The sequence below is a fragment of the Hemiscyllium ocellatum genome, chromosome 18, assembly GCF_020745735.1.
Source record: "Hemiscyllium ocellatum isolate sHemOce1 chromosome 18, sHemOce1.pat.X.cur, whole genome shotgun sequence".
NCBI classification, from domain to species: Eukaryota; Metazoa; Chordata; class Chondrichthyes; order Orectolobiformes; family Hemiscylliidae; genus Hemiscyllium; species Hemiscyllium ocellatum.
The window spans coordinates 30,004,511-30,027,175 of NC_083418.1; the positions used below are offsets into that span (position 1 = coordinate 30,004,511).

At 40.8% G+C, this 22,665-nt stretch overlaps 1 protein-coding gene across 1 annotated transcript in view; it reads right to left on the reverse strand.

Moving 5' to 3' along the window:
• Positions 1-38: 38 nt before the first annotated feature.
• Positions 39-22,665, reverse strand: part of cd81a (CD81 molecule a) — a 71,275-nt gene continuing 48,648 nt past the window's right edge. Inside the window, exons 3-8 of the mRNA XM_060838812.1 lie at positions 13,758-13,855; positions 11,217-11,291; positions 10,298-10,414; positions 8,905-8,991; positions 2,732-2,818; positions 39-2,171 (exon numbers count right to left, since the gene is read on the reverse strand). Of these exons, the coding sequence (XP_060694795.1) occupies positions 2,109-2,171; positions 2,732-2,818; positions 8,905-8,991; positions 10,298-10,414; positions 11,217-11,291; positions 13,758-13,855 (527 nt within the window). The 3' untranslated portion in view covers positions 39-2,108. The remainder of the gene's footprint in view (positions 2,172-2,731; positions 2,819-8,904; positions 8,992-10,297; positions 10,415-11,216; positions 11,292-13,757; positions 13,856-22,665) is intronic.

Below are 22,665 nucleotides of genomic sequence, written 5' to 3' on the forward strand. Positions count from 1 at the left end.
GAGTCCAGGGCACAGCATAAACATACTAGAGTCAAAGCTGTGTTAAAGGAGGTGATCTTTATTGTTACGTATTCACAGAACAGGCATGTTGTATACAAACCCACTGGATGCAGACATGCTAAAATTTATAGGACATTACACTTAGTATAACCCAATGTGTACAACGGTTCAATCCAACTCAGACATTTTCATCACAATTAAAACAGCCAATTCCTTCTGAAATCACTGCTGTATAAAAACAGCAGCAAATAAGTACTTCATCAGAACTCCCCTGGGTAACAACAGGCCTGAGTGATAACCATGTCTCTACTGCCAACTTAAAATCAGAAGAACCATAATTGAAAATACTTATTTTTCTAATTTACCAGAACATTGAATAAATTGTCAGTGCATTACTGGGATGACCTCACTGTTGATAAGTACACACTGATCCAGACTTAACACAAAGTATAAAATCATTATCGGACAAACGTGCCTACGCTTTACAAACATTGTACATGTTTTAATTGGTGTTGGGAAGTGGTCAAAGAGTAGCTGTTTGCATTATAGATGCTCCCATCTGATTTACAAAGAACATCTGACAATGGAGGCTGGAGCAGGACTAAGTTAAGATTGTTGACATTAGTTGCCTGCTAACCAATCATTTGCTTTCTTTTTAAACATGGGTAGCAACTGAATGCATTCCCAATTTGAATGTTTCTCAAGATAACAAATGATCTTGATAAATATCCAGCTTGTGTTTAGTCATCCTTCCATCCTTTTGATCAACTGATTGAAACCCCAATCAGGTTTGACAAGGAGACTAAGGCACTGTTCTATTGGACTTTTAAGAATGTATTTGCATGGACTGGTTTATGGTTCTAGGCACATTATGGAGCAGCTTTAGAGGGGTGGGTTTCAGGTTTATGTTCTAATGTTTACTCTGGTAGAAACCACAGCATATTTTCCCATAGTAATATCAGTGTTCAAATGGTCAGTGTAGAATTGGATTATGAAAAGTACAAGTGCCCAGATTTGTTTTTAATTATTCCTTTTAGGTTAGAATGCCATAATTAACAGCACTTTACAGTAAAAAAATTGCTATCTGACTGAAGCTGAAAGCAAGGCATCAGAGCTTATACACATGGAATTTTTCAAACCACCAGATAACCAGCAAGACCTTCAAGTTGAAGGTATCCCACAAAACACAGGCTAGAAGTTAAGCAAATAGACCCCACAGTATCAGAAACCCTGATATAAAAAAAACTTGCCTGAAATGATACACGTAGGATGATCTCCTTTTAGTTTACATTGATACACAAGACATTAAAATACAGGAGACCGGGTGGGGGCACGGCCAAAATCTCCTTTAGTTCATTCAGAGCTACGTTTATATAAATGAACAAATGGTACGCAAGAGCAAAAAGCGCAATAATAGGCTGGTACAAATTTTAACCAGCCCCTTTCATGAGTTACTCACTGCACCGGTTAGGTAACACATATACTTTTTGAAAGAAAGGTACCTGCAGTACAATGGGAAGAAAAATCAATACTTTGAAATCAGTACATTCATTTTGGAAAGTTTGCACCATTTGAGTGCACACTGATCATAGACGGTTCACAGCTGATGCAGTTGCCAGAAAAGTCAATTTTTCTTAAAAACTGAATTCCAATAACTTTAGTATCTAAGTGTTCATATTCATCTGTTTGAGGAACCCAAAGCTTCAGATCAAAAGGAGCACTGAGCCCCCTCCTGTAGCATAATGGGCATCCAATCCTTTTCCTTAAATAGTCTTCATATCCAAACAATTACGACTGTGCTGCAGCATACAAGCTCTTTGAAGTTGATGATTTACTTGCTGTGGACCTGATGGGTAAGTACCAGGTGTCAACTGCACACAGATTCCTCTAGTGGAAGCTGCAGCATGGAGACCCAGAGGAGAACCGTCAATGCCAGGAAATTTTTTTTTATATATATAAAGAAACATTATATATATTTTAAAAAGTGGCAACATCACAGACAATAAGATTAGTTTAGGGGTCATCTTATAATGGGATCTACTCCACTACAAAGCTTTTCTTTCAGCTGCACTCAGAGGATCCAGTGAGTGGCAGCAGAAGGGGCCCCTTTAGTACACAGAGGCATTTCGGATCCCACAGCACAGCACCATGCTGAAAATCATCTCGAGAATCTGAAGTGGAGAGAGAAAGAAATCAATTATACAATAAGATACTTATTACAAGAGTTGCAATATCAGTTAAGTCCTAGCTGAATTAGATAGTCAAAGTATTCCTTAATTCCTGATCTGCACCTGGTTCATTGACCTCTGCTCTTTCAAAAAGAGATATTTCTAATCTCTACCCAGCAAAACTGGTAGAAAACATGCATGGAGGCACTGGAGAAAGATTCAAGCTTCACAATGATTAGGCACATTAAATCTAAACTTGCTCATTTTCATGCCATCACTGCTGAATTAAGAATGATGCCATGAACCCATATTCATGAGAAATCATATTAAGTCCATTAGACTTCATTCAAGTAACAGTATTTCAGGTGAGTAAAGATGGTCTTGCACCTCTATAGTCTTATGATTCATCACCATTGATACATTCAAACCAGGACTCCAAAAGAGAAAGGGACTAGTGACTTTTGCCTTTCTGTTCTTTACAAGATGATCATCAAGAAAAATTTTCTGCATGAACTCCCTGCATTATCTGGGATTCCTGCTGTTAGACTTAAAAAGGTTCATACCATAATGACTGCAACAATGACAGCAGCAATCCCAATGATGTACAGTTTCTTTGTAAACAGCTGGTCAATCCGTGTGTGACAGTCCATCTAAAGAAACCAAAATCACATTAGTAATGCACTTGAGCCAGGCTGGCTATCAATCATTGCAACTATCTGGAAAATTACAGTATTCCACAAATAACCCTCAATGCTCTCATCACTTGATTTGTCAAGTAAGCCACTAAATGATTCATCAATACGTGGATGGAAATTGTAACTGGATTCATTGTGTTTATTTTAATTCACTATCTGAAATTAATCCCACTTCATGTGACCGACCCAATTCTACAGCTTAATCATTCAAGCTTTCTAAAAAAAAAATGGGGCTTATGGCTGTTCATCTTAGGTACGTTGAATAAAGAACAGTAATGTCAACGTGTTTGATCCACAGTTTATAAAACATTCTATCATTCTACTTCAATTTTTACTTGATTCACAAAGTTTCCTTAGCTAAAATGGCAATAAATGTGTTATTTTTGTGATTTGGATTTCAAAATGGATGTGGGACAGTTCTCTAAAGGTTTATTTTCAAAGCTCAAAGTCAGTTTGAAGCAAGAATGTGACTGAAGAGTATTTGGTAGAACACCTGTACTGATATAGGATAAAATGTTTATATTGTTGAGTTTCCAATAAGCAGGACAACACATGGGGCAATTAGTTCAGTTTTAATTTTAAAACAGAAGATTCAAAGTTCTAGCTCAGGATAACTCCATCAGTTCAGTACAGAAGAGAGCTGCTAACAGGCATACGAGTCAACCCAGAAGTGGCTGAAGTCTGTGGAACTTCAAAACCAAAAGAATTCAGATCGAAATCTTTCAAGTTGTTGAAACTGAAAATTTTACGCCATTACAATGAGAGATTCATAGTAGCAGACTTGGAAAAAAGTAATGAAGAACTGTCTCTAGCAAGGGGAAAAAATGTTAGGATTAATAAACCTGAGATAAGAATGATATATCTTTGGGATTGAGTATCCACAATGAAAGGTCTTGGGAGAAGGTTGAAATTTCATTTTGATGGTGGTATTTCTAACTGTGTATTTATAGATAACAGTATTTTTCTTCTGTAATGGACTTATGACCTATTGTTAAAAGTACACCTGCAGCCTCGTGTGCATATTTTTGAGCAACCAACCGCAAAAGTGAAACGTGATCTGTCAAGACAGGTTTCATTTTGGAGATCTAACTTGTCCTATATTATTGTCAAGTATTTTATGTTGTTAGTTGGGTTGATTGCTGTGGTATATTCCTCTGAACTTACAGCATTAGACCATGGATGGGGTAAAGTCAGTCAGTCCCAGTCACCAACTAAGAGTGTAAAAAAAAACAAAAGAACTGAATATCTGAGCAAAGGTAAGACCTAGATGGTATTATCGAACCTTATCTTAGATACCTTAGTCAGTTTGTAGCACTAATTCAAATCTGAACATTATGGGTTCAAATTCTACCAGAAAATAAAATAGACCAGCAGTCCAATGAGGACTGAGGGTGTGACAGCTGTTGTACATTAAATATCCCACAGCGCACAATCTTTAAAGAGACAGCAAGGATGGCCTCCCTGGTATCTTGGTAAATATACCTCAAAGAAAAATCACTATAATAGATTATCTGATTGTTGATTTCACTCTGGTTTTTCAAAGCTTGCTGTGTGCACATTGACCATAGCCTTTCATGTAATAGATCAGTGACTACATTACAAAAATACTTCAGGATGTGCTGGTATTGTGAAAGGGTTTGCAAACAAAAGACAGGTGGAATAGGAAAGTACAGAGTACAAAAACCAGAGTGTGGAGTTAAAGATGGGATACAGTGAGCCAGTATAGATCAGCGAGGATTCAGACCATGAGACTCAATGTGAGGCAAGCTCTTAAGAATTTGAATTCTGGAGTTTATATAATTGGAGGTCAGAATGAGGGAAGGTTAAAATCAAAATAGCTTGAGCTTAGGACGGATGAAAGCTGGGTGAGGAATGAACATCTGAGTTGGGTGACCCAGTTGATCCCAGATCAAATGGAAGGCAAAGGAAAATAAAATATCAACTAGAGCAGATCGAGACAGGGGAACATTACACAGGATCGGTCAAAACATTACTCAAAATCAATAATGGATCTCATGGTAAGATGATGCCAGAGGAGTATGCTGGACCATTCAGGACAGATTGAGCAGTAACAGTCAAAAACTGCAATGAGAAGAAATAATGAAGGGAAGAAGAAAAAAAAACTTGCTCTAATAAAAAAGCTTCACATAGCCGATTAATTCCTGTGGAGGTATCGTCACTAGTGTTTGCAAAGTGACTGTGCTTGCAAAAAACAAAAAGCGAATAAGATGCAAGACCAAATAAAGTTTGAGAATTTCCTATTGGAACAAAAACTGGGAAAACTCAACTAGGGAGACAGCATCTGTGGAGAGAAACAGTTAACAATTCAAGTTGATCAGAACTAGTATTTTATGGTTTCCATTATATTATGTAAATACCACTATAGTGAGGACAAGGTGGACACAAATGAGGAAAGCCATTCCCCGTTCCTGGCTGGTCCAACCTAAAAGATGCAAAATTACTCAGCAACTCTCTTCTTCCACTTCCACCCCTGACCTCCAACCATTACCACCAGCACAAAATACTCCAAAGCTTGCAAATAGTTGGTAAAGCTAAATATGTAAGTCAGCTCGCTGAGCTTGAACGAGTGTTTCCAGACGTTTCGCCACCATACTAGGTAACATCAGAGTGTCTCTCCAGTGAAGCACTGGTGGTATGTCCCACTTCTCTAATTGCAGGTCTTGGTTTCTTAAAGTGGGCAATGTCATTTCTGATTTTTTCCCCCAAGGGAAGGTAAATAGGGTCTAAATCAATGTGTTTATTGATGGATTTCTGGTTAGAGTGCCATGGATCTAAGAATTCTTATGTATGTCTTTGTTTTGTCTGTCCCAGGACTTGTGTTTTGCCCCAGCCAAATTAGTGTCCTTCTTTGTCTGTATGTATAGAAACTGGTGATAGTGGGTTGTGTCTTTTGGTGGTCAGTTGGTGTTCATGTATCCTATTGCTAGTTTATCCAAAGTAGTATTTTTTTTAAAAAACAGTTCTTGCATGGTATCTTATAAATGACATTAGTTTTGCTGGTGGTATCTAATGAATCCTTTAGGTTCATTAGTTACTTTGTGTGTTGGTAGGTTTGTTCCAACTAAGTTGGAAGTCAAAATCATGTGATCTACTTTTATTTTTCCATCATAGATTTTACCACTGGCCACAGTTTACCATGCCAAAATCCATGACCTCAAGACCTCATTGTTCACGCTGAGCAGCTGATTATCTTGGCTTTCTGCAGGCCCACACCCTTCAGCTTTCAGATCAATGTTGTAAATTGGTTTTTTGACATTATGCTGTTATTCCTGCTGCAGAATAATGCCGGTAGGATCAGTTGGGAGAGTCATCCAGTATAGAAACATATCCTTCAGCCCAACTTTACCATGCCGACCTGGTTTTCCAAACTAATTTAGCCCCACTTAGCTGCATGTGGCCTATATCCCTCCAAACCTTTCCTATTCATTTACCTGTCCAAATGTCTTTAAAATGCAAAGAGTACAATAGGTGAATGGAGGTGGGATGGAGATTGGCAGGTAGGATAGGTCGTGAGGACGGTGCTGAGCTGGAAGGTTAGAACTGGAGTAAGATTTGGGGGGGAAAACTGAGGAAACTGGTGAAGTCCACATTGATGCCCTGGGGTTGAAAATGAGGCGTTCTTCCTCCAGGCATTGGGTGATAAGGGAGTGGCAAAGGAGGCAGCCCAGGACCTGCATGTCCTCGGCAGAATGGTGGGGGGGGGGGGGGAAGAGTTGATATATTGGGCCACGGGGCAGTGGGGTTGATTGGTGTGGGTGTCCCAGAGATGTTCCCTAAAGCGCTCTGTGAGGAGGCAGTGCAGTCTCCCCAATATAGAAGAGACCTCACTGGGAGCAACATCTGAACTTGATTCAGATCTGTTCACCAACAAATTTTGTATAAGATCAGTACCAGAAGATCGGAGTACTGACTGTCCAGCGTATGGCATCTGGAGCGAGTTACACTGGCACTCAGTACTGCACTGACACTTCAGCCTAGATTATGTAATGCCCTGGAGAAAGGTTCTAACCCATGACTATCCTGAGCCCAAATGAGATGACAGAGCAGAGGAAACACAAGTGGGTGAGAAGCAGATGGAGACAAGAGTGCTTAGAATTAGCTTGAAGAAAATAATGGCGAAGATAACCTCAAAATCTCATGGAGGTACATCAAGTAGTAAAATGGGACATAACTGCTGTGTGAATTGCATCAAACCAATGATACTTTGTCTAATGCTAAAATGCCAGGCAAACTAATAGGTATCCAAAATATGTGGGAAAATAGGAGTGAGAGGCTAGAAGACAAGTGGTTTAAACTTAAGTGAATTAAAAAGCCTTTTTAATAGAGTCAGAGATATACAGCATGGAAACAGACCCTTTGGCCCAACCTGTCCACGCCGACCAGATATCCCAACCCAATCTAGTCCCACCTGCCAGCACCCAGCCCATATCCCTCCAAACCCTTCCTATTCGTATAGTCGTCCAAATGCCTCTTAAAACGTTGCAATTGTATCAGCATCCACCACATCCTCTGGCAGCTCATTCCATAAATGTACCACCCTCTGCGTGAAAAAGTTGCCCCTTAGGCCTCATATCTTTCCCCTCTCACCCTAGAGCTACGCCCTCTCGTTCTGGACTCCCCAATCCCAGGGAAAAGACTTTGCATATTTACCCTACCCATGCCCCTCAATTTTGTAAACCTCTATAAGGTCACCCCTCAGCCTCTGATGCTCCAGGGAAAACAGCCCCAGCCTGTTCAGCCTCTCCCTATAGCTCAGATCCTCCAACCCTAGCAACATCCTTGTAAATCTTTTCTGAACTCTTTGAAGTTTCACAACATCTTTCCAAAAGGAAGGAGACCAGAATTGCATGCAATATTCCAAAAGAGGCCTAACCAGTGTCCTGTACAGCCCCAATATGACCTCCCAACTCCTGTACTCAATACTCTGACCAATGAAGGAAAACATACCAAATTCCTCCTTCACTATCCTATCTACCTGCGACTCCACTTTCAAGGAGCTATGAACCTGCACTCCAAGGTTTCTTTGTTCTGCAACACTCCCTAGGACCTTACCATTAAGTGTCTAAGTCGTGCTAAGGTTTGCTTTCCCAAAATGCAGCACCCATCTTCAACCATTCTGCACACCTACCCCGTGAAATTACTACAATAAAAATTTGACCATGTGATTTTTGCTTCCAATTACACGTACATTTATGAACTATTTGCAAGCTTCAGGGTATTTTGGACGGGGCATTGGTCAGGGTGGAGGAAAGAGAGAAAAATGAGAGCACCAGGGAGAAGAATAGAGTCTCTCATTTCTCTCCACCTTGTGCTCATAAGATACCATTGTCAAGCTGCCACCTGGTGGAGCCATTTAGCTGTTAATGGGGACATGCAAGATGGATAGTCAGCTTCCTGATACTTGGTACAGAACAAAGTCCTTTTTTTCCCTGGGGTCAAAACCATGGGTGTAATTTGCTTCATTGTTGCACATTAAGTTGGAAATACTTTATTGATACACTAACTGGAAAGAGTGTAAGATATTTTAAAAACTGTAAAATAGAAAATATTTGACTAGGAACATTTTGCTCCACTTTTCACCCACTTCTCCTGAAGGCATTGACTCCCAATTGCCTACAGCTACACAGACACTAATTACATGTCCTCTGGGATATATTGGTCCAATGTCCTTTGCTGATGTACCTGAACAGCAAGTGTCAGACAGCTAATTCCCATGGATAGCATCACACCCCTTCCTTATCTTAAACTTTTCCAACATTTGTCATTTACCAGAAAAACACCTCACAAATAGGCCCTCCACAGATTTCCCTTCTTTAGCCCATAGGCTCATTATAACACCGTAGACCCAGTCCCAGCTAACAAGACAAATCAGAATAGTGTCTTGTGGCCAAGTACTTAAGCCACCAGATAACAGCTTTTCCTGGGAGTTTGAGAAAAAAATAAATTAGGGCTTCAAACCAGCTCTAGAATTAATAGATAGTTAAAGGATGCAAACACCAGGAGAATTAACAGGTACTTACTTTAGTGAGCAGACCCACTCCTGTCTGTTTGGGACACAGCTCAGACGCCATAAACTTGTTCAGTGCGCTGGCTCCACAGCAGTCCAGCTGATGCGGGGGGTTCAGAAAGAGAAATTACTCAAGTAAATTGGAGTATGAACCAGCCTGGATAGGATAACCATTAGTAATAAGCTAATATGAACAAATCTACAAGTCTAACACAAGGATGCTGCAGCACAACATAACTGACAACACATCTGCATGCACCATTACAAGCATAACTAATCATCCGAAGGGTCTAACCTGTAACATTGCAAGTAGCACTATGAGTAATAGCATCCCCACCAAAAGACATGTCATTCCCAGGAGCTTACATCCAATACTATGTAGTATTGGCCCTGTAACTCAACTCCATCTCAATTCCTCAATGCCTAGAGTTTCCTCGCTTCTTTCCTAGATTACCTGTCAGGAGTGCAGACAGGGCTGTGTTAAAGAGCCTTCATGATTTTGTTATTACTAAATTAATCATCTAAGCAGAGAAAAATGAAAATTGGTCTTCTGCACTAACATTTCTTTTTCTTGCACATCATCCCCCATTTCCCCATCCTGCCCACCTTAGCCACATATGAAGTGCCTCCTGATTGGCAAGACTCTCAGGAGCTTGGCAATATTAACAGAATCCATTCTCTCCATTGTATGTTGGGAGAAGGGTGAACAAACTCTGATCAGCTCCATGCGACACAGTAAGGCTGAGATATCTCATTCAATAAAAGTGTGGGGCTGGAAAAAGCACTGCCGGTCAAGCAGCATTACAGGGGCAGGGCAGTCGACGTTTCAGGTTGGAACCTTTCCTCAGGAGCTCTCATTCCTCTTGAGGAATCAGAAGCCCCAGCTCCTTCTCATGCAGTGTGTAAACGACAATATAATTTTTCTTTCACTGAACTAGAAGTTAATGATACAAGCTCTAATCCAATGCTGAATAGAAGTGAGATAAGCTTCCCACCTCTCCCAACTGAAACAAATTAATAAACAGCAGTAGCAAAGTGACATCTCTCTCCCTTGCTGAGAGGAGAGAAACGTACAGATACAACAGCTTCCTATCTACAACAGCAGAATAAAAAATAAAAATGAAAATTGTTCACAGGTTTTTTTCTGTACCCTTGGCACAAGTTCAGCACAAACCCAAAAGAAATGACAAACTGCTGTTTTTAAAAATCTGAATGTTCTGGCCTTTGTAATGTGGACATGTTGGAGAGTAATCTCCCCAGTGTCCCATTGGAGAAAATGGATAAAACACTCGACACAGGCAGAAACAGCAAGATCTAAATGGTCCCCAGCAACAAGTGACAAATGGACATTCACTTTCAGGCAGAACTTCTTGAATTAAGTAACATTGAGAATATATGTGTCTCACCGCCTTGTGCATTGCAATCAACACTGCTTTAGCTTGCTCTTTCTTCTCTGCGTTTTGCAGTGGTGTATGATAAACCACAGAGGCCTGGTTGTAAAACATTTTCAGCTCCTCAGCTACCTGTGTGGGGGGGCCGGGGGGATGTGGGAAAAAAAAAATCAAAGCTTAGCTCCACATAGGTTAAATAAGTGAAAATTGTTTTATATCTGGGGGAACACAAGACCTCAACTATAACATCCTCTGTCCACAATACCACAGGCACCATAACCCAAGAGACAAACACATCTTTCATTCATTCACTGTGTACTCTACGGAAAGGACTATGTCCTGCCAGCAGCACATCATCCAGGAGATTCCATTATTATTCCCAATATTTTCACTCTTTCCTATGTTCAGTGAGGCTTGCTGAACTCCAGCTCCAAAATTGCTGGTTGCAACCTTCTGGTATCTCAACTGAGAAGTAGCACAAGATGGGACCAATGAGTGCCAGGTGGCTATAGAATTCCCTGCTCCTCTTATTCTCTTGTACAGGTTCCTGCAGCTTTCCCTCTACAAGTATCCAAACACCATCTCCACAGACACCCCCACCCCAAATAAGATGCTGTAAGCTTCATAGTTTCCTTACATTAATGATCCACTAATCCCACCCCTCACCCAGAAGTCACATACAAATTCACAATTTTGAAGTGCTGCCCTGACCCACTAATACATGGCTTGACAGTCTCCCACTCCAGTATAATTAAGTCTTTCCCCTTCCCCAGTATAAGGTCAGCTAGACCCTGCCAGTTTTCCCTAGTATAAGAACTTGTACTCAGTGGGTTGGTTGTAGAGAATGACTTGAAGTGGGAGGTACAAGATTTAGTAATCCTCTCTCCATTTTTTCTGCAATCACAGTACATTTGGGGGAGACCAAAATACCAACCTCATCTTTGTTTACAAATCCCCAGATCCCAGCAGCCACTTCACAAGCAAATAGGATCACCAGACAGGCGAAAAACTGATGGAATTTAAAAGAGAGAAATAAAAACACCATTAATGCAGCTCCAGTTACTAAAACCTGCAACAGAATATCACACTACATAGGCTTTGAACCAATCTGCTTATTGCAACTAACTGAATAGAATCTATTAAAGTGTATCGTGCCATTAAAATAAACAAAACACTTCACAAAAGGAAAGAAAGAAATGGACACAGTCAAAGGAGGAAATGGACACAGCAAGGATGAACAAAGTACAAGGGCTCAAGATAACATTCCAGTAGTAGGACTAAGATGATTGAAATTTCTACCACAGACAGGTCAGTACAAAATGTGAAGTTTATTAAGAAGGGACAGAAGATCCAAGCACCTGGGCAGCACAGTGGCTCAGTGATTAGTACTGCTGCCTCTCAGTGCCAGGGACCAGGTTCGATTCCAATGTCTGGCAACTGTCTGCGTGGAGTTTGTACATTTTCACAATTTCCTCCCACAGTCCAAAGATCTGCAGGTTAGGTGAATTGGCCATGCTAAATTGCCCAAAGTATTCAAGGATGTGTAGGTTAGGTGCATTAGTCGGGGTAAATGTAGAGTAGTAGGGTAGGGGAATGGGCCTGGGAGGGTTACTCTTCAGAGGGTCAATGTGAACTGGTGGGCTGAAGGGTCCGTTCCCACACTGTAGGGATTCTTATGTGGAAAAAATAATTTGTTTATCAACAATAAACAGGATTGCAGCAGTGGGACAGTTTACTGCTTCGATTCAGACACCTCTAGTCTATGTCTGCATCTACATTGGAGAATGAAAAACTATTTCAAGCACTGCAGCAGCATTGCAGCTTGTTTCAATGACTAGCATTCATGGGCAGCATGGAGAGCTCAGTACCCTGTAGTACAAGACACTCCATATAATACAGACTTACATCACTACAGAAGCTAGCCAGCTGCTTTTTGCAGTAACTCCAAAACTGCCAACACGGCTGGAGATGTGCTTCTCATAAAAAGAAACTCAGAAAGACATCAGACCTTAATACCTCAAAACTAGTCACACTTAGAAGGATGGGTGTGTTAACCCAAAATAGGGCATAAAGGCCACGTACACAAAGCACCAAGGGGTACACAATCATGGTGACTGCAAGGAATGTTTGCTCAATGGTTTAATGAAAAAATGTGGTTGTTAATCACTTAAAAGATGCAACATCAACAGCTATCAGAAGGGTTTAATGAGAAACCACAGCCAATGGGAAGAGTGTTGAAAGTCAGAGTTAATAGCTGTGGTGTTTTTAAGAAAACTCATGCAAAGAAGGGATACCACAGTGAAAGGACCCATTCAGCAGAAATTACAATAGCCAATATTGAGCAAATGGAAAAGGCAAAAATATGTGAACTCAAAAATGGGGCGAGAGTTTGTGATAATGGGTAGGTAGGACTAATGCAGGATACCAGACTCTTAAGGGCTGCATTTGATGTGTGTGGAGGTTAGATGGAAGGCCAACTATCACAGTATTCATTCTGTACAGAGGTATACAGGAGCAGGAAGAGACGTCATTGTGGGAGATGCAGTAGTAATTGCTGAATCAACAAGAGTAAATGATCAGCATCTGACCCATCAGATGTTGATCGTTGTACAACTCAATCTAATGAATGATAAAGAAATGGGGCTGAAATGGGAAAGCATAATACCTTTACAAAGAAGGCTTTGTAGGCATTAGAGTACAGGAGAGAAGCCATAGGAGCTGGCATGATCAAAGTGAATATGGTAGAATACAAACCTGAGGTGAGGTTTTGGAAATAACAGAGGACACAGAAACAAGACTGAAAAAAGCTGAATTGAAGACTGATATCAGTGAGGATGAGGAATCATTGAGTGCAGAGGCCCTCAGGGGTTGGTAGAATGGAGAGGGTGAGGTATGAGCAGTCAAGGACATTTTTTTAAAAAAAAAATCAGAGTTGAAAATGAAGGAATAGAAAAAAAAAAGGAAGAATGACCAAAGGTAAGACTTTGTGATAAAGGCCACAACACTACTCATGAACCATGCTTTAGTTAAAGCTATAAAGTCAACCATTCACAATGCACTTGTGGTGGCAAATATTGTCAAAAATCTAGGGTTTGATTTTTGGCCTATCCTGGGTTAAAGCTGATCTGATCTAATCTAATCAGCCTCCTGATCTAATCTAATTAGATCTAATCTAATCGAAACATCGATTTCGCTGCTCGTTGGATGCTGCCTGAACTGCTGTGCTCTTCCAGCACCACTGATCCAGAATGAGCATCTGTAGGTCAGGTGCTAAAGAACAGGATGAATTGACCATCTATGACATGCATTTCTACATGCTTTCAAACAGTTAAAAACCTGCAAGGGAGTTTATCCAGTAACAGATTGCAGATTGTAGCAGTGAACTAAAGGCAGGCATCAGATCACTGTTCTGGAGCCAATGGTCTCCAAAAACTCAACAATAATAGAGCCAAAGAAAGGAATCAGTGTGCTTTACCGTTCCCAGCATGCACTGGGATTCCTGGATGGCACCATAGCAACCAAGAAACCCGACAATCATCATCACAGCTCCAACACCAATCAGGATGTAGACCCCTGTGAGGAGAGAAAGGGTAATAATTAGTTGTAAAAAAGCAGCAATCCCTACTCGGAAATACATAAGCACTACTTTGTTCAGCTCATTGCTATGCCTATTCTTTTCTCATTTCATTTTTGTGATCTCGATATGGCCAACTTTTCTGTAATTTGGAAATATTCAATCTGGCAACTGGTGGCACTGCAATTAGTCTAAGCATTCCTTGTTTACAAATAGAGCTCCTACTTCTTATCGTTATTCAGTGAGCTCTGTTGACTGCATGACAGTTGAAGATAGAAGACAGCTTGCGGATGCCCATCTTTGGCAAGCTTCTAAAATAGACTGCTGCATCAGAGAAGGGGGCACACAGTCAAAATAGAGGACAATGCCATGGGTGGATTTGGTCAGTAAAGTGGAGGCAAGAATGACCTATAACAAGATTAGAACAAAAGGTCTGAAGTAAACAAACTATTCTAGTGGGAGTGCAGCACCAAATGCATCGCGCTTCTGAAATATCTGTAGCATGACAACAAACTCAATCAGTCCCTTTCACAAAAGAAATGTACTAGTGTCAGTAAATGGCACATTTGTAGTTATTTTAAATATTTCAAATGCTGTCTGCGGGTGGTTCTTATAATTGGACAAGTAGTACAGAAAATAATTTGAAATTTAAAATAAATGCAAATGTATCTGTTGGTGGTCTTATTACTGGATGTGAAATACTGATAATATTTACAGATGTACTGTAACTAGAGACAGATGTATAGCATGGAAACAGATCCTTGGGTCCAACTCGTCCAGGTTGACCAGATATCCTAATCTAACTTAGCCCCATTTGCCAACACTTGGCCCATATCACCCTAAACCCTTCCTATTCAGATACCTATCCAGATGCGTTCTAAAATGCTGTACTTGTAGCAGCCTCCACACATCCTCTGGCAACTCTGTCCATCCACGCACCACCCTTTGCATAAAACCATTGCCCCTGAAGTCCCTTTTATATCTTTCCCCTCTCACCCTAAAACTATGTCCTCTAGTTCTGGACTCCCCCACCCCAGGGAAAAGACCCCTTGTCTATTTATCCTATCCAATGCCCCTTATTTTATAAACCTCTAAGGTCACCACTCACCAGACACTTCCAGGAGACAGCCCCAGCCTATTCATCCTCTCCCTATCGCTCAAATCCTCCAACCCTAGCAACATCCTTGTAATTGTTTTCTGACCTTTTCAAGTTTCACACCATCCTTCCGATAGCTGGAAACCAGAAATGCATACAATATTCCAAAAGTGGCCTAACCAATGTCCTGCACAGCTGCAACATGATCTGCCAACTCCAATATTCATTGCACTATTAGCCCCTTGCACATGCTTCGATGAATGCGAAAACAGCGCAATCTACAAAGCGCATGGACAATAGGGTCCTGCCACTAATTGTGCCACCAACACAAAAGCTTTATCTGCTACCTGACACTTTCAGTAAAGAGGTAAATGTGGATGGCATCCATTTGCATCCAACAGAAACAAGGAAACAATTGAAAGCTCATTTCTGACAGCACTTACTATGACAGTTTTCCTACAAATGCGGCTGAACACAAAATTATTGTAATTTCACACTTTCCAAAAAGGATTGATTAGCAGACATCCAATGTACCCAGTGACAGATTACAAACGCTACTTTAAGTTTACAATGCTGAAACAATGGATTCAGATAACAATTCTTCTAGCATAGAAACCCTGAACACAGTCATTTAAAATCACGTGCTAGGCCAAAAAGGAGCAAAAGCCAAGAAACAATAATTTTTCCCACACAAAGGGCTTTGAAATCTGGAACACTTTCCTCCAAAAGACTAAGTGCTGGTCAAATGAAGTTATAATGAAGATTAACAGATTCTTATTCTGGAAGAGCTATCAAGGGATATTAGTCAAAACTAGATAATTGGAGTTGTCATCAAAATCAGCCAGGAATTAAAAGTGTTGAGAACAGACTCAAGGGACCAAATGGCATGGTACCGTTTCTACGATAGACTGAACGATCTCCACCTCGATGAATGATATGCAGTGGAGGTGATCAACTCCCCAAACTTTGATTGCAAAGTTGCACCTCAGCCAAGGGTACTGCCATTGACATCTCTTGTAGATTCAAAAAACATTTGCCTCTGTATGAATTAATCAAGCACTCCCATCTCCATTAAGGAGTCAGGCTAAGTTTAACTTTCAAGAAGTGATCACCCTCCTAACTTTCATCCTTCAAAAGCCCACAAGAGAATGCTAGTTCTGTATGTATACTCAGTAACCAGATTATGTGTGTCCAAACTCTAGCCTAACATGTGACATTCATTTCCAGATTAGAATTCATAATCCAAAAGATCAAAGCACTTTCTACAATGGATCACTGAAGACCAAATGTAGCAGGTGTTGAGATGATCGTGCATTTTTAATAATTGAAAATATTGTTGCAGTGCAAGAACACTTTACTGAACCAATGAAACAAAATGATTTTTAAAATCAACCACCTGGACACACATTGCTGACAAGTGTATGTGCACTGCTTGACCCTGCAAACCCTTGCCCAGGAAACAAACAGTGGGGGGAGAAGAATGATGAGGAGGGGGGGGGAAGAGCGCAAGAAAGATTCAAAACAGCAGAATAAAAAAACATGCTGCGCTGAGACAGTGACACAGCTAATGGGAGATGAATGCAGCAGTTACTGAACACGATCACACCACCTCTGGTTAGGACTAGAATACAATATGCATTTGTTTACAGAAAGTTCATTCTATAAACACTTTGCACTGAGCTGTAATGCTATTGTCTTTGAGAGTTAATCAGGACATTGCCAACTCCATGCTGCCACAGTGCCAGGGCTTGGATAAAAGCCTCTTTCAGATTAGTGTTGTGAAACTTGTTTTCTTGTTGTGATGTGCTCCTAACACTAGACTGGTACAAGGAGGGAGAGTGGCTTACAAAGATACTGAGAGGCAGCTGCTGGGAGGAATCAGTGAAAACAGGGAGGACTTTCAGATCAGCCAACTGACCCTCAACAGCTCTGGGGTGATACACTAAGATAACAAACTGAACTCAAAAATAACTGGTTTCTCACTTCTGGAGATGTCAACTGATCTATTGCACAGTTGTAGCATTTTCTTGCTGTCTCCATAGGCCATTCCTTCTTGACTGGATCACTACATTGCTATCACGTAAGGGTCTACGGCTGGTGGACAAAATCTTCCCAGGGTTGAGGATGGAGAGGTGCGAGATATTGGCTGCATACGATTCAGTATACCTATGCAAAGTTTTTGACAGTGATCTGGGGGACAGCTCTCCCAAATTTTGGCACAAGCTCCCTGACATCAGCAAGAGCTTGTCTGCAAGGTCCAATAGGCAGGGTTTCTTTCATATCCAGTGTTCACGCAGGCTGATCTGTCAAGTTTTATTCCTTTTCCATTTTTCTGTAGCTGTTTGATACAACTGAGTGACTTACTAGATCAATTCAGTGAATAATTATGAGTCAACCGTATTGTTCTAAGTCTGTAGTCACATGTAGCCCAGACAAGGTGAGGACAGCAAATTATCTCCCCTGAAGGGCATTAGTAAACCATGTGCGTTTTAACAACAATGACTGTTTCACGTTATTGAGGCTACTTTTTTTTTATTGATTGAAGAAGGTTAAATTAATTTCAATTTCTTCAGCTACCTCAATACCTTTGGAACTTTAATTTGTGTGTTTGGATTCAGTCATATTACTATCATGCTCATGTCCCCCAATACATTTTCAAACTTTCTGATCCTCACCCACTCAGACAGTGGCCATGTTGCAACTCTGAAGTAGGGAACATTGAGTTTCTAGTGGCACTCAAAATCAGTGCAGCACAAATCTGGAAAACATTATACTAATGAGTTCCAGGCCCACATTAAACTATGAAAATATTTGCAACAGAAAGCAGCAGCATATCATTACCACACGATGGGTGGTGAGGCATGAGAAGGGAAGACAAACAGTTCTGATACCTCCAAAACTCATGTTGCTCACATTATACAGGCTAAATACAAACCCTACTCTCAAGTCCCACACTCACTGGCCATGTTTTAGCCTTGGCAATTTTTCTTCAAGTCCAGCTTTTTGTTGAAAGAACAAGGTGGTTGCACTCGTACAGTGGTGTCTTTCAATGGATGAGTTTCAGCCACTTAAAGAACACCACAAATTTCACTTCAGAAAATATTTAAGTGAAGAGATCAAATTATCTGGCCCAAATTTATTCAAAAAGGGGATTTCCTACTGGTGACATAGCAAATTAGAAAGTAACCATTTGTACACAAATATAGACTTACAGTAAAAAAAATTCCCCTGATAGTTTTCTGCTAACATATGTACAACATGCAGCTCTCAGATTCCACTAACAAACTCTTGTTATCAGGTTACACCCTTAATTGCAAGTGGCCCATTGTATGTACTCTAATGCATTCCCTACCTGCTGTGGAGCGCAAATTACCTCCGATATAAATCACCATATCTTCAGAGGAATGCAGTTTATCCATATTATCAAGGATCATAATAACAAAAATTCTCTATCTACTCAATTTCTGAAAGGATGAGGTACAGCATTTCTAAAAAACATATTCCCAATTTTAAAAAAAGTGACAGATGACAAATGAAAACACTGGCACTTTATCCAGTAATGACAAGAATTGAAATATTTTGGACTGGGTTAGAAGTGGATTCACATCTCTGCTGCACTTTTAAAACAGCTTCAAATACAACCACATGCTCAGGCCTGTCCAAGTGACATCTTATTTGGCCAAGTTCCTCTCATTGTCCAGTTCATATCGTGTCAGCCTCAAACATCCCTTCATTTCTCGCACTGATTTTTACCACCTCAGTAAATATTGAGAATATGCTGCTAAGACACTACCACTCAGGAATTAAACAAGCAGCCTGGATTGGCAGTCATATATTTGGTGTTGTACCCTGTGGCTAATTGAAGTTTGATGAAAAGCCCAGTAAAACCAGTTTATCATTGATTACCCATCTAAAAACTTTTACTCCCAATTGTTCAAGCCTGTCTCAGAACTTTAAGCAGCTTATCGTCAACAATAAACCCATCATAAATGATCACCCAATTAAGTGAAGATTCCACATGTACCATTTCAACTGTCGCAAGCTCAAATCTAAGTCAGGAGGACAACGGGGTAAGTGTCTCTTGAAATCTGAGGCTTCCTTGTTTTAAAAAGAAATCTAACTTCAATAATTGTATCACCATACCATAAAACTAGGAAGAAACTATTTAAACACAGGAACATGTTAGTCAACAGAAGTGTTTCGCTCTGCAATTGCACTAGATTCTGCTCTATCTGCAGCTCAACTCCACCAACACACCCATTATCTAAATCACTTAATACCCTTGACAACTGCAAGTGACCTAGCATCCAACCAGAAGTGTGCACAGTGTACAAATATGCATATATGTGCATGGACATGTAGGCGGAGAGTTAGGAAAATGAGTAAATTCTAGGATTTTCAACACTGGTATATTCCAATCAAAAATGCTTCATGGTCACATTTCAGTCTTGATTTAAAAAAAAAGTGGCTTCTTATCCAGTTTGAACCATTAGCCCAAAGCCATTCCATCAACACCATGACCTGGATAGATTAGGCCAAAACTTGCTAATTTTGGACTCTTCCACCCTGGGAAAAGACAGTGGCTATTCCCCTCAAATGGCCCTCATGATTTTATAAACTTCTATAGAAGGTCAGCCCTCAGTCATCTATACTCCAGGGAAAAAGCCTTAACCCTTTGAAAACATAACCAAAAGACAGTTTTTGTTCCTCTCCACGACCACCATAACTTCAGTAAGGAATCTGTTGCCTGCCTGTACAATACACTAAGTTGACTGCTGTTGCTCCTAATCTCAAGTGACTTCATCCAGTTAACACATACAATGAAATTTCAGATACATCTTTCTAAAAAAAAAAGTTAGAAAAAAATGATACTTCCCAGTAGGGCCCACAATGCGTGGCAGCAATAACACGTTAACATTTCAGGTTCGATCCTTCAGCAGAACCGGCTCAACACTTGAAATATCACATTATGTCACTCAACAGAAGTGCTGATTTTAACATTATGCTTTCACTTCCAGATTATCTCCGACAATCTGACATGCCTTCCCCAAGTCAAACTTCAGTCTTCAAATATTAGTGACAATGGCTTCACATATCCCCTCGCAACATGGAAAATTAGTCAGAACCCAAAATAAGTAGCTCCATCAGACACAAATCAACCACCACCAATGCTGCAGGCAGTTTCTTCTCATTTGATGGTGCTGACACATGCTACATTCAAACAGTCTAATTTTTCAGTATTGATTCCCATTCAGTGAATTACAGCACCAGCCCACATTTCAATTTGAACAAATACTAGCCAGAGCAATAACGGTCTAGTTCAGCCCAACTTAACTTCAAGGGCACTTTTCCTCTCATTCTGTAGACACGAGAGAAAACATCCCAGGCCTCCGGTAAAACCTAGTACTCCTGCATAAAGTACATTTAAAGTTTCTGACATTTGGGGACGGTAGCTGTTTAATTTGGTTTAGTTCTTCCTCAGGCAATACTGAACTGTGACACTCCCAGGGATTGCAAGGACACTACATCAAAAACCATGAGATCTGTCATCAGGTTACAGCTAACAATGATGGCACAGCAGTGTATACTGCCAGTGCTGAGTTAACCTGGGTTTCCTGAACTGCAATTATTTATGCAAGTAGCTTGTCCCACCTCTTCAGAAGACAAATTACTCAACTAAAACGTGACACTGGCTTCATCAACACACTAGCCTGTATAAAGTGGCAGTTTTTTTTTCCTTCAGAGACATTAGTGTCCAAGCAACTTGTGTTCAGTTTTCATAACGATAGCCAAAAATTTAATCAAAATTACCAGCTTATCAAATTCATACCCTCACTAGGAGGCCAGTATCACAATGACAACACTATTGAGTCAAAAGACAGTGTAATAAGGAACAGTTAACTAATACTGGAACCTGATTGCTCTGCTGTCCCATCCCCTTTTTAACCATTGAACTCATTGTCAATCTTACTGTCAAACCCACAAGAACAGTCAAAAGGAATCCACTGGCACAGGGCTGCATTGTTCCATGAACAGACCACAGAAACAGTTCAGAGGCATAGGGATGGCTTCTGTGCCAGGAACTGGCTGGCACCATACCCATCCACCACCTGGACCCATTTGTGAGTCATAGTTGTTTTCCAGTAATGCTATACATTTCTATTCACCAAGGCACACCATTGAAACAGCGTCAGTCAAAAGGGGAGACAGTGGTATAGTGATAATGTCATTGGGCTTGTAATCAGAGACCCAGGTTAAACCCTGGAGCATGGGGTCAAATCCCCCCCATGACTAAGTGAAATTTGAATACATCTTGAATTAGAAAGCTTAATTGTGACCATGAAAGCTTTGTAGATTGGTGCAAAGAAATCTGGTTAACTAAGTGTCCATTAGGGAAAGAAAATCTGGCTTATGTGCAATCCACAGCAATGTCTCCCATTCTGAACTACTTCGAAATGATCTACCAAGTAATTAAGTTGCATCAAACCACTGCAAAGTCTGATATTAAAAAAAGGCTAAGCCTAATAAAGAAGAAATTAAACCAGAGAAAAATCACTCTGCACGCACACCTGCTGATCCCAATAACATCTTTCCAATATTTGGGGTTTTGTCAAAATGGGAGAGTTGTCCCACAGACTCTTCAAATAACTACCTGATATTCAGTCACAGTCATACAGCATGGAAACAGACTCTTCGGTCCAACAGTCCATGCTAACATAATCCCAAACTAAACTAGTCCCACCTGTCTTCTACTGACCCAAATCCTTCCAAAGATTTCTTTTTCACGTATGTAGCCAAAAATGCCTTTTAAACATTGTAAACAGCCACCACTTCCTCAGGAAATTCGTTCCACAGACGAACTACCCTAATTCAGAATTATGTTTGTACCAACAGGATAGACCTACCAGAGGAGCTACACAATGGTAGCCCTAGGAATTGCAAACATCAGTTCTGCACCCCATCAGATCACAGCATCAGATTGAACATGAAGGAAACCTCTCAATGTGCCTCAGTTGATAAGTCAGTGGTCCCCACATTGTGCATCCTCTAAGTGGTGTTGAGAGGGTGACAAAGGCACAGAATGTACTCTGGGTATAGACCTTCAAAGCCTATCACTGAAAGCAGTACCACTACTGAACAAATTGCCCATGTTCTCCCCATAGGTCAGATGGGGAGGCAGCCAAGGGAAAAAAAACATATTTGATCTCATTCTCACCCCATCTATAGATATATAGGGCGGCACGGTGGCACAGTGGTTAGCACTGCTGCCTCACAGCACCAGAGACCCGGATTCAATTCCCGACTCAGGCGACTGACTGAGTTTGCACGTTCTCCCCGTGTCTGCGTGGGTTTCCTCCGGGTGCTCCGGTTTCCTCCCACAGTCCAAAGATGTGCGGGTCAGGTGAATTGGCCATGCTAAATTGCCCGTAGTGTTAGGTAAGGGGTAAGTGTAGGGGTATGGGTGGGTTGTGCTTCGGCGGGTCGGTGTGGACTTGTTGGGCCGAAGGGCCTGTTTCCACACTAAGTAATCTAAAAAAAAATCTGCTCATGACAGCATCAGAAGTGACAACCACACAATGATAGCAGAAACCAAGTCCTGTCTTCATATTGAGGATAGCGTCCATCATGTGTGAAGCTATACTGTCCTGAAGGGGATCGACTGCAATCAAATTTAGTAACTGAGCCCATCTCTATTGTGGGCCATTAACAGCA